We start from the raw sequence: 12,507 nt of genomic DNA, 5'->3' as shown, positions 1-12,507 counted from the left end.
TATGACTTCATATTCGGGATGAATATGTTGAGTAATCTATTCCGAAATAAATTTGAAAGAAAGGTTCAAGGCAATATGCAATAGAATGTACAAGGGGTACTTGTAGAATATGTCCCAGAAGTCTTCTTTCCTACAGGCCGAGCACTTTCTGCGATTTGCGCTTTATTTCAGCACTCGTATCGAAATAGCGACTGGTCAGCTTTCAGCATTTGATCGTGAGGCACGCCGTAGTGGGGCACTTCGGATTAATTTTGATCGCCTGGGGATCCTAAACGTGTCCCCCATGCACGGGACACTGGCGTTTTTGGATTGCGCCCCCATCGCTATGCGGCCGCCACGGCCGGGTGAAAAACAGAATTTACAAGCGTCGATGTTCGGCCTTGTTGGTAAGACATACTTGGGATTGTTTAAGCGTATTCAGACAACGAGCACAAGCAAGTGGAGTCTCTCGCATTGACCATGCAGGACACTATAAATGATATGTAAAGTTGCTTTCGCTGTTTAAGACCCTTTGTAGGTATACTCGAATAAGATATTGCCGTAAAAATAATTGAAGCAAACAAGCGCATCGAATGACGCCCTACGTTGTAAACAAGTATTGCTATTATGTGTGTCAACTTGTTTGTCCTCGTTGCTAATGCGCTATAATTAGCCTGACTATGACAAAAACAGGGCGTCGTCCTTCCGTTTATAGGTCCTGGTCAGCCTTTGTGCTGCTCAGTTACTGACGTGAACGTATATCAAGGAATGCTACCTTAATTTAGGAAAGAAAAAAGAAAAACAAGCACTACTTTGACAACATGTGCGTTCTTGTTTTCAAGGTAATGAACAGACGGAAGGACGAACTGCAGAAGCTCTCAAATCATACCGCCGACGGCGAAGCTCTTCAGAAGAATCGAGACGGCAGCGGCTCGTTGTTCATGGACAGCCTCCTGTTGGCACACATGAAGGAACCTTCTTCGTATAGGCTGGAAGACGTCAGAAAAGATGCGGACTTCATGATGTTTGCAGTGAGCTAGTCCACTTCTCATCCTCGCCTTGCGCCATTGCGTTTAGTAGTCTCTTAGTCTCTCGCATTGACCATGCAGGACACTATAAGTGATATCTAAAGTTGTATTCGCTGTTTAAGGCCACTTGTAGGTATACCCGAATAAGATATTGCCGTAAAAATAATTGAAGACGCAAACAAGCGCATCAGATGACGACCTACGTTCTAGATGACACACTACGATGCTACGTTGCTCAAAGCGATTGAAGTATACATACAACGTCAAATATGTACCAGTGGCACGCGCTCGCACGCACGAACAGACCGAAATGGTCGTGTGCTAGCACAGCCGATACGAGAATCCACCGATACGCTCGCGCGAACGTTGTATGTTTAAGCAGTTGAAGTACTGCAAAGTACTGCAGAGATGCTGCGAAAAATGTGGCGGAATCGGCTATATTCAATGAGACGAGGATTATTAAATCTCACTAGTGTAGCGGTCGCTTATGCTTTGCTATCATTTTCGAAATATAATAATGCAGCATGGGTTCTCACTATCTTTTTACGAAATGCACGTTATATGGAGTGCTAAACGGGGTTTATTTTACAGCGAAGTTGTTTATATGGACTCTGTGCCGTCGTTGTCGGACTTCGCTAAAAAGGGGCCACGTGACTTAGCAGGAGAGAAAAGGAAGAGCTCAACAGGGTGAAAGGGGTTGGTGTGACCCCTTTCCCCCTGTGAGAATGCTATCTTTTACGCGAATCTTATGCGGTTGTCACACGGTGCATTTTCGACGATCGAGCCAGACTGGGATCGAATTTATCGACGACTGATTCCACCACGTTGCGAAAGAAACAAATTTATGCTGGCGGTTTGCGGCCAACGAACAGTGGCCAGCGATCGAAACGCGAAACTAGGAGCGCGTGGCTGCCGGCACTTCTTGCGCCGGCAGGAAATGCCAGCAGCCACGTCAGTCGTCAAACCAATCCAACCAATCGTCAAAACGATAGCAGCGCGCGCACCTCCTGTGGTGGCCCTTGCGCCCAATATACAGAGCTTTGGGTAGTGGCTACGCACATTCCACCCCAGCTGCAACTATATATGGAAAGACCACGAGTAGTGCGTACTCCTGAGGAAGAAGCTGCCTACCGCGAGCGTAAGCGAGAGTTGGCTCGTGAACGGGTTCGTCGTCGTAGGGCCGACCCTGAGCTGCGCGCCAGAGATGCCGAGTTTAAACGGCAGGGCTGGGAGGCCGATACCCAAAACTAAAATGCCTCGATGTAGCGCGCCGCCGGCGCGCTACATCGAGGCACCTTAGCGGAAACCCATGGCAGCGCCGGGAGGTGAAAGAATGCTGAAACAAAAGATTTGCAATATAGACTGCTTGCGAAGTTTGACTTGCATGGTGTAACACTCGATGTAACTAACACAGCTTCGCTGTTCGACCATCTTCACAGACTGAAAGGGGCGGTGATGCTTTTTTTTTTTTTTTTGCCTAGTTCGGAATAAGGAAGAAATGAAAACGGCGTTTGACCAGAGCCTTGTTTAATTTAGAATGTTGTATCCTTCATATATCATAGCCGTATTTACTGTACAGATGGAAGAGCTGTTCATGCCTGTCTTGCGTCTCAACTTAAGCACACATTTAAGCTCATAATATTGGCTATGCAAATAATAAAACTGTTTCTACTATTATTCTGTGGCAGAGTAACGATGTCCTTTGCTATGTTATTAGGCTCTTGTTACTAGGTACTCGTTAGCCACTTGTTAGGTTGCATAACAGACACTTCTTTGCATACAGACTTCTTAATATTTTTCGTGATAAAATTTTGCCTTAGATAACGTAAATTTCCGTAAAATTACTGGAAATCCTCAAACAGAGTACGCTGGCGAGACTGTTTTATAAATGTATTGACTCGGTTTAAAAGCAGTTGGTATGCGATCTCATATGAAGCGTGCTGTATAATCGCTAGTTGTAAGCAGTAGTAAAATAGTCGGGTAAACTAGTTATGGATGGAGACCAGTAGGTTTTTTTTTCTCTCCTGTTTTTTGAGGGAGGCACCATTCCCTGTAAAAGGCGTCGTTGCGTTCTGCTCTGAAAAATGTAGTCATAGTTTTGGCAGACCGACCCTGATATCGCTTGTACTAAACAATTATTGCAGGGCAGTGATTCTAGCTCGTGTGCGATCAGCTGGAGCCTCTATATCCTGGGGCTGCATGCGGACATACAAAGGAAGGTGCACGAAGAATTGGACTTCGTTTTCGGAGACCGTGCAAACACGGAATGCACACAGGAAGATCTGAAACGTCTACAGTACATGGAGTGCTGCATAAAAGTAGGATGTCGCTTTCCCTTTTCATTCACAGTCACAATTGTAGAACATATTAGGTATTTTAGATAGTCTGTCAAACTGGTTCTTTCTGTTGCCTGTTAAACAGTCAAGCACTGGAGTGCAGTCAAGTGCAAACTTGGGGCCAGTAGGTTAAAGTTCATATGACTGCAGCGCTTGTTTGTTGGACGCTTGTCTTGCGTCGTTCTTTTTTTTTTTTGTCTCTGTATCGCCGTCCGCTTTCAGGCGACGCGGTGTTCCAGTTACTTTCTTAACAAAACATCGTTTTATGCATTAAAGTACGGAAGCAACTGGAACGCCAATGCATTTCTCCGTAAAGTTCGGGAATTTATATCTCGAAACTGGTGTCATCCTGAGAATTCGCTCCAAGTGAATCCACCTTGCGAACACCATGGCTAGAATTTGTAAATTGCAATGTGGGCCATAATGTAATTAGATAAAATATTAATTATTAAATTTTTCTTAATGCGTCGGTTACGTATTTAAATTTTTCGTGCAAGTAGTGTGCGCCGCTTCGAGTAGACCACCTTATGAACTAGAATTGCGCTATATATCTGCCACAGGCAACCTTTAGGAATTTTTGAAAGGGTTCCCTGAAACACCCTGTATAAGTAGGCTTCTCCTAAAGGGGGGAGGGGGTAATGCGAGCGGACGAGGCAACGTTATCGGCGAGGGTGTAGAATTGAAAAGAAAGGTGTGTGTCGTTCTTTTCAATTCTACACCATCGATCACCGCTAGCACACCCTCGGTAGTTGCGTCGCCCGCCCGCCTTACCATCTCTCCCCTTTAAAGAACCGTACCTATATACACTGTGCCGAGGAGAGCATATGTCACCTTGAAAAAGACAAGTTCACTTGTCGAAACGTTGGCTCCCGCTTTTGCCTTGTTTTCGTTTTGCTCATCGTCTTGAATTTCCATCTCCCGCGTTCCCCGTGTTTTCCCTGAATACCTGCGATGTAAGGCCTTCGAACACTTATTGTAGGGGAGACGTGGACGATCGAGGTCTCCGTAATTATTAGCAAAACTTCTGACCAGATCAGGAACGTAAAGAATTTCTCACACATCACACTCAGCATGATCACTCCTCCGATTTCCACGAAATATAAACATGTTGTAACCTACAGCTATGTTGGGACAACGGAAAGCCGCTGACAGCGACCATGTCACACATTCTAAAACTTCATGAAGATATTTTCATTACAAAAGATGCGTTTGGACCAACACATTTACCTTCGCACAGAGATTTTTCTTATAGCGTTCCTCGAATTTTTGCTGAATTTCATCTCCCTGGCATTTGTAGTTCAACCAATGCAACGGGCTGAATTCTGCCCCGTTCGTTAGACACACTCATGCCGCTCTAGAGTGCTTGCATACGTAATTTATTACCCCATCCCTAATTACCCACCCATGTTGAACTTTGCCTACACATCACCAATTACCTCGGCCTGACTATTACGAAACATAAGGAAGCTGCCTCGTTTAGCTCACTGAGTACACCAGGCGAACCCAACATACATGTGCGTATTACGCATAAAAAGCCCACAAAACACGGCGGTTAATCATTATTAGTAACGCTTCTAAATAAGCCAGAAATGTTAAAACATCGCAAAACATTGCCCTTAAGCTGCGACCATTTCTTTTAAGTATAAAGTTTGTCAAATGCAGAGTTCTTTTGAAAATTTTGGAAACCTAGCTCATAACGACAGCTCGACAATTCCGAATGCTCGCTTAAGATTAAAAATATATATACAAAAAGAAACTTGCAAAAGCTGCGTTTAATCAACACGCACTTAACATCGCACACAAACTTGGCATAATATTCCCCCAATGTTCGCAAAATTTTACCTCGTCTGTAATTGTAATTATGCTAGGGCAGCGGTGTAAGCATTGAGCTGGTCGTAAACCACACTAATAGCGCTCTGGACCACTTGCATACGTAATCTCTTGTAAAAAGGCACACTTAACCCAGCTACTTGGAACGCTGCCTACACATTACCCATACTGTGCCCCTAATTTTTTTCCAATACGAACAAGGTGCCTTGTTTAGTTCACCGAAAACAACAAAGAAACAAACTGAGAGTCTCGCATATGACGAACAAAAATGGGGAAAAACGAGGGTGCAGTAATTATTTACACCGTTACATTTAAAGCAATTACGTCATCGTTCCGCAACGCCTTACACGAAAAATCCTCCCTATTTACGCGGAACTTGAAGTTTGTACTTCGTGCTGTTGTTTTAGGTGTCTGAGCAACATTTTGAATAACGGCAGTATGACACGTCGGAAAATAATGCTATGAAATTATTTGGGGGCTCTGAATCTTACAGTTCACGAATTTGCGGGTTTAGGGCGCTTTAAAAAGACAGTCTTGTACTCTGAATCTCTTAGACGGCGATTATGAAGCTTGCTTGTATTCATTTTCAGGAGACCTTGCGCCTGTTTCCTCCATTTCCCTACATCGGAAAGATCCTTGACCAAGAGTTGACACTCGGTGAGCAACGTGCTGATCACAATGCTTCTTGACTTTGAAACATCGATGTATGCAGCCGTTTCTTCTGGGTGAATGATTCCAACTAACCTGAAGAGTGTACCTGAGGGGTGCTAAATGTTTGAAGAATGAGCAGGGCATTCTAAAGCTGATGCCTAATTTCGCCTCATGGCTTACCTGATCTTTCATCACAGCTTAATTATCAGTTAGGGAAAGACACAGCTCCAAATATGGTGTCATCTGCTCTATGTACGAGGCATTTATAACGCCGGAGGGGTTCGTAAGAACGAGTACCGGGCAATATTGTTAGCGAACTTGTGATCAGTCAAGACGGCCGGTCAATTACAGAGTGTCCAGGAACGAAAAACCTTGTGAAGTTGACCTCTGGAACAATATAGGAAACTAAGTAGCTTTTGCACTAAATGAATATAACTCCCGTACTTGGTCATTTAGGTCACCTCTAACTTGCATACCGGGAACATCAGACACAACACGGGCATGCGTAGCCTGCACACCTACAGCCTTCTGACGATTAGATGCTACTGACTTGGCTGCTACTTACCTACTCTTCGCCTGCGGAAATATGACTGCACTATTTATTTTTTATTGACTCACGAGCAGCGGACTACCTATTCTAGTTTTAGACATTGTGCGGTCGTATTAGCGTAATTAAAGATATCTCTAATTAAGCGAAAAGTGCTTTATTGTCGAAAGGTTACGATGTCTCCTGATGTTCTCATTTGTTAATCATTAAACAGCCTATGTCTTGTGGAGAAGCCAGTAACCTAATAGTTGCCAGTACTCCCGTTTTCAAACAAATAAATCAATCATATAAACCTCGCATTAGGAATACTGGAAAAGAACAAGACGAAATATCCGTTGCGTAAATATTAAAAGTTGGGAACGGTAAAGACGCCCAAGCTTTTTTTTTTTTATGATGGCTTTGATGGGACACACGCACTCCCTGACCTTAACAAAAAAAAAAGTTGTTTAAGAACGAGTGGTATAATTGCAATGCATTGTGCAGCTCATATATATTTTTCTTCTGAGAAAATGATTTAGAGCACCCTTACAAAATCTCTTTACAGTGTTGTCTGCCAAAAGCGACATCGTAGTGTCAAAGGCTGTGATGAATGCGATACATACATCATCCTCTGGATAGTTCATTTAGCGTGTCCCCAATTTGAGGTATCAGTGTTACCGGTTAAAAGTGTCCTGCGCTATTGTTTTTGAACTGAGTTGTCACGGCGCATAGCCACAGTGGGGTATTGGCCATGAATCGGGTGATTAAAAGAAACGCATAAAAGGACATGGGAATTGACAATTTGGAAGTTGAAACTGCATTAAAACTTTGTTCTCTTCAGATGGGTGCATCTTGCCGAAAGGTCTTTCGTGCTTTATCAACTTCTACAGTCTGCACCGAAATCCAAACGAATTTGATAGACCAGAAGAGTACGTACCGGAGAGGTTCATGTCGGAAGAAAACAGCCACCGCCACCCCTTCAGCTACGTTCCCTTCTCTGCAGGGCCAAAGAATTGCTTAGGTAAGCAAGCTGACCCACTCCAGGGTCCTCACGCTAGTAATGTATAAGGGTCTTTAATTAAGGCAATGATCTTCGGATTTGCTGTTTATGCCATAATATCATGCTAACCGCGAGCGCAGCGTTACAATTTTCCAGCGCTTCACTAATCGATGCAACATGCAGGAGCTAATTTGACTTCTAACTAATAAATGTGAAGATTACGGTAATCGCTATGAAAAAAAAATGTGCAAAGCACGTTCAAATGCAATTGCTGAGTAAAATTCCAAAGCAGGAACGCGTAACAGGGTATGAAACCTGACGGAACGGGGTGGGACGGATGATGGTTGCGTAAATCAGGCCTTATATTTTGCTGCGCCGTTTTGTCTTCTCGGCTCTTAACAGCTTCACTTGCGTTTGTTTCCCACAGTGCGTAAGATGCGCATAATTTTATATTCAATGTATACTTGAATGTGGGATCAGCAGTCAACACCGCGGTTGCCAATCCTCGCTAGCTAGTTGGACCGGAACTACAACTTACGCATCTCACACGGGGCTGTAAATATCGGTTTTTTCATACATTGTATGCAGTGATGATTAGTTAAGCTAAGCCTGGCGCTAATGTCCACGCGCAGCGGCAGCATGACGGTCATCTAGCTTGTATAATAGGCAGTGCATAGATGTAGCTAAACTTCTTGCAGCTGATTTAAAACTTCCTTCTTCCTTCTTGTAAACGGCATTTGAGCGAATATTTTAAATGCTTAGTTAAGATAGTGCGTTAGGTATCAAGGACATATTGTTTCGGTGACACAAAATTCCTGCTTGTTGACATCATGACCTATATTCACAGAAAGTTGATATGTGAAAACTGTGCGTAAGAGGCTCCAGTCAGTCGTAATGTCGGGCCTAGCGAAGGCGGTTGGACATCGGCAAACAACATGTACCAACGAAAAGCTTTTTTGAATACGGACGCAGAAGTTATGCAGTAATGACCGATTAACTTTCGAATTCGAATGAAGTAACTTGCAATTAATTTACAAAAATACTGCAGCTTTAATACTGAAGGCGCTCAGTGCAGAAGGTGCGTCCACTTAATACCTACGCTGGAGCGAATGAACGAGTTCTGAAATAGCAGTGCCTTAAGTGTACGGCGCAATTCATTGGCCTTCCAGGCATTAATTTCATAGGAACCTTCGTTTTATACACAGTGTGGGACAATGCTGCCTGGAACACCAATGTATTTCGGGACGAATTTCGGAAACATATCAAGGAACTTGTTTAGTGGATTTGTCTTGAGAGTTGACAGTCGATAATTTCAAATTTGCTATAGTGTCACTTACGTGAGTAATGTCAATTCACGTAATTAGACTATATAGGTAACTAACTAAATGATAACCCTTTCCCTACCGGGAACAGGGGCGCAAGCGAAGATAGGGATCCGCGGCTCTTCGTTGTCGTAACGCCTTAGCTTCGCGCTCCCTCACGGCGAGGTCGGCACGTCGACGACGAGCCCTTTCTCGAGCGAGTTCCCTGCGGCATTCAAGAAACGCCGCCTGTTCTTCAGCCGAACGCACCACGCGTGGTCCGCTCCTGCTGGCGTTCCTTCAAGGCAGTCTGCTCTTCGACAGAACGAACCAAACGCGGCCTCATCAAGTGACTGCCGGGCCTGAACTGGCGAAAAACGCCGGGCGCGAGGCAAGCGAACACGCGAGAACACCCTTTCCGTCATCCTCCTCCGAAGAGAGGGGACGCCTGTGATTGGTTAGCACCATGCGCTGCGTCTGCTTCTTTATGCATAAAAAACCCTGCTTTAAAACTTTAAGGGGCGCGGATGACGAATAGACAGCGGCTGAATCAGCGTGGTGGTGTCGTAACCCGCAAAGCGACTTTTACTTACGCGCGGCTTTCTTTCGTACAGCAACATAGAGGCCGACATGAGTGAGGTAATACAAGCTTCGGTTGAATACAGTTCGTCTGGGCAGTATGGCGTGGGCAGTGTTCTGCGCAGATGTGTAAGTTGGCTATCCTGCGGTGCTTTCTGGGGGCTCACGGACGAATCAGCGAGGCATAGCCAGCTTCGCCTTAATACAAATAGTCTGTGAATAAAGGAATATTTCCGGTGTTTCCAGCACCAGTATTGTGTCGCCGTATCAAACATAATTACAGCGAAGCTGTATACCTTTGCCGCCCAAGCAAATTTTCGTGTCGTTGTTGTAAGCAAAAAACTCCCCATACCTGGGCCGATCCCGAAGATTGCGCAATGCCGCGCCGACCGGCGGCGGAGGTGAAGCAGGCGTTAAGCACACCCCATACGTGGGCCGAACCCGAAGATAGTGAAATGCCGGGCCGACCTGCGGGTGAGGTGAAGCAGGCGTTAAGAACTGCCCATACGTGAGCCGATCCCGAAGATAGTGCAATACCGAGCCGACCTGCGGCGGAGGTGCAGTTCGCCATTAAGGGGCCCACATACGTAGCTTCGCTGGTCATCCTTCTTCACAGAGTCATCCTTCTTCACAGGCGCTGAGTTTTTCAATTAAACAGTTACACAATCACTCCTTGTCGGCGATGTTCATATTTTGGCTTGTGTTGTAGGGTTACTAAAATTCAAGGCAGGAGAAAGGTGACGGAAGGAGAGGGGAAGACGTCAACTGATGGTGTCTAATGTCCCGTAGTGACGGCTGCCAGGGGTGCGATCTTGTACGCATTCCAAAATAGAACGGAGGCGGTCCGTTCTTTACGTCGCGAAAGAGGCGGTCCGTTCCATTGCATTCATCCGATAGCCGACGACACGGAATGATTGACAGCAGATATCACGCCACAATTTACGTCATGGCATTCGTCACGGTTTAACTTGACCAATCATGTGTGGCTCGGTGGAACGGACCACCTCCGTTCTATTTTGGAACGCGTAGAAGATCGCACCCCTGGCCTCCGTGTGTGTCCCCAGAGAGAGAAATAGAGATATATTTTAATAGAGGACTTCAAGAGCCTGAAGCTTTGCAACGGGAACCTAAACTTAAGAACACGAGAGGTATTGCGTTTGATCCCCTATCTCTAAATGCTCTGAAGGCGTCTTTTACCTCTTGCAGGTCAAAAGTTCGTTATGATGGAGATCAAGGTTGTGCTTGCCAAGATATTGTCCCAGTTTACTGTCGAATCCACGCGCCCACTACAAGAGGTGGAGATGACGTTCGATATTGTCCTTAAAGCCAAAGGAGGACTGCCTGTGTTGTTCCACAAGCGCTACTAAACATGAATAAACTTTAGGCAACTTTGACAAAATGATAGACTGTTTATTTTGGGGGAAAACCTATATACACTGAAATGCATCAGCTATCGATGTTTAAAAAATGATGAACAAGTGGCAAAATGAGCTACCGAAGAGCCAGCCGGCAAACCCAACAATAAAAAAAAACTCCAGTGAATAAAGAATGTGTTAAAAAATAAATCGAAAGCAAAAAAACAGTGGGAACGTGGTTCAACCTGTAGTTGACGTCGGCGAAAGACAATGCCGTCCTGAGCTAGTTGGTTGTGAGAATGAAGCGGTGGTGGTAGTGGTGGTGGTGGTGGTGGTGCAGCAGGCGGGGTTAGCCTGGCATACATAGCCGGCAATTATTCCGTCTCTGCCTCCTATGTGTGTCACTAAGTGTATCATCAGGTGTCGACGAGCCCCGTGTATCGCATGAAGGCAATCAACAGACGTTGTACGCTCTTCCTGATTGCCGAAGGCCCTCCGAGGAAAACGACGCCTTCAAAGGTCCTGTGCGAAGGACCGTTATTTTGCAGGCTGTCAACCAGTGCTTTTCTTTCTGTGTCGAATTGCGGGCATAGCCAAATGAAATGTTCGATGTCGCCGATGTCACCACAGAAGGCGCAGAGCGGGGTAGCGCATCGTCCAGTCTTGAATAACCAAGCGGGGGTGTACGCGGGCTCTGCTCTGATGTTGTACAACAGCGTTGCTTCTTCGCGAGTAAGTCTATCTCGCCATGAGAGTAGCAGGAGTGTCGGATTGCTTAAATATTTTGCTTCACTGTCTGCGGGATTGGCGTCCATTTTTAGACAGCACATACCGACGGGAAAGGGCCACATTTTGAGATTGCGCTATTCCTTTGGGACTCGCCTACATTTTTATAGTGCACAATCTCCGTGAGCGGCCCACGAAAGAGACTAGAAACACATACCTGACACGTGAAAGTGAGGGTAACTCGCTAATAAAGGCATTGCCTTAAAAGAAACAGTAAGGAAAAATAGTGAAAGAACAGAGTATCACCTAACTCCAGTGTACCTGCTATGCAATAAACATCGCGCTGAATCGGCGTCATACGAGCGTCCACTCGCAACAAGCGTTACGAAAACAGTCTAGATTCGTAGTCAGAACACGAAAAGCAAAACACAGTGAAAGAAAAGCGCAGTTTACTTGTACTATTTTGTAAATGCAGCTGTTGTTGATGAGTAGACAGTTACCGGAAGTAATCAAATTTGCGAGTAAACCCTCTGTCATAACAAGCTCCGTCTATACATTCTGAGACACTTCTTGTCTCACTCGTCATTTTCAGAATAATAAATTTAAAGATTAATAATCGTCATTATAGTAAGACACTTGAGTGTAATCCGTTCATAGAAGTGAACCACCGTGGTTGCTCAGTGGCTATGGTGTTGGGCTGCTGAGCACGAGGTCGCGTGATCAAATCCCGGCCACGGCAGTTGCATTTCGATGGGCGCGAAATGCGAAAACACCCGTGTACTTAGATTTATGTGCACGGTAAAGAACCCCAGGTGGTCGAAATTTCCGGAATCCTCCACTATGGCGTGCCTCATAATCAGAAAGTGGTTTTGGCACGTAAAACACCATCATTTAATTTAATTTAATTCATAGAAGTGTTATGTTCGCAATCGCAGTTATGCTGAAGATGCTCAAGTGGAACTGATAAATGTATAGTATGTGACTCAATAAAAGAAAACCCGCGTCCCTGCGTAACGCAGTGAAAGTTGAGAGCTGTAACTGGATGCACCTGTTGCGATTAAGCAGAGGAACAATTTAAGTCACTTAGGCTGCTGGACTGTTTCGTAACTTTTAGCCATCACTACTGTGTTCATCCTTCCGCACGTATCCTTCTGCACAGACGCTTCAACTCCAGCATGTCGAACTCTCCTGGCTGG

At 45.1% G+C, this 12,507-nt stretch overlaps 1 protein-coding gene across 3 annotated transcripts in view; it reads left to right on the top strand.

Moving 5' to 3' along the window:
- Positions 1–11,947, top strand: part of LOC126547616 (cytochrome P450 4V2-like) — a 54,932-nt gene extending 42,985 nt beyond the window's left edge. For 2 of the 3 annotated variants that reach the window (XM_055063330.1, XM_055063328.1), the window contains exons 7-11: positions 822–1,010; positions 3,152–3,325; positions 5,764–5,830; positions 7,192–7,371; positions 10,437–11,947. In XM_055063330.1, the coding sequence (XP_054919305.1) occupies positions 822–1,010; positions 3,152–3,325; positions 5,764–5,830; positions 7,192–7,371; positions 10,437–10,597 (771 nt within the window). In that variant the 3' untranslated portion in view covers positions 10,598–11,947. The remainder of the gene's footprint in view (positions 1–821; positions 1,011–3,151; positions 3,326–5,763; positions 5,831–7,191; positions 7,372–10,436) is intronic. The other variant, XM_055063329.1, reaches the window with a different exon arrangement.
- Positions 11,948–12,507: the final 560 nt, after the last annotated feature.

The sequence above is a fragment of the Dermacentor andersoni genome, chromosome 1 (assembly GCF_023375885.2).
Source record: "Dermacentor andersoni chromosome 1, qqDerAnde1_hic_scaffold, whole genome shotgun sequence".
NCBI classification, from domain to species: Eukaryota; Metazoa; Arthropoda; class Arachnida; order Ixodida; family Ixodidae; genus Dermacentor; species Dermacentor andersoni.
This window is presented reverse-complemented; position numbering and strand designations above follow the sequence as displayed.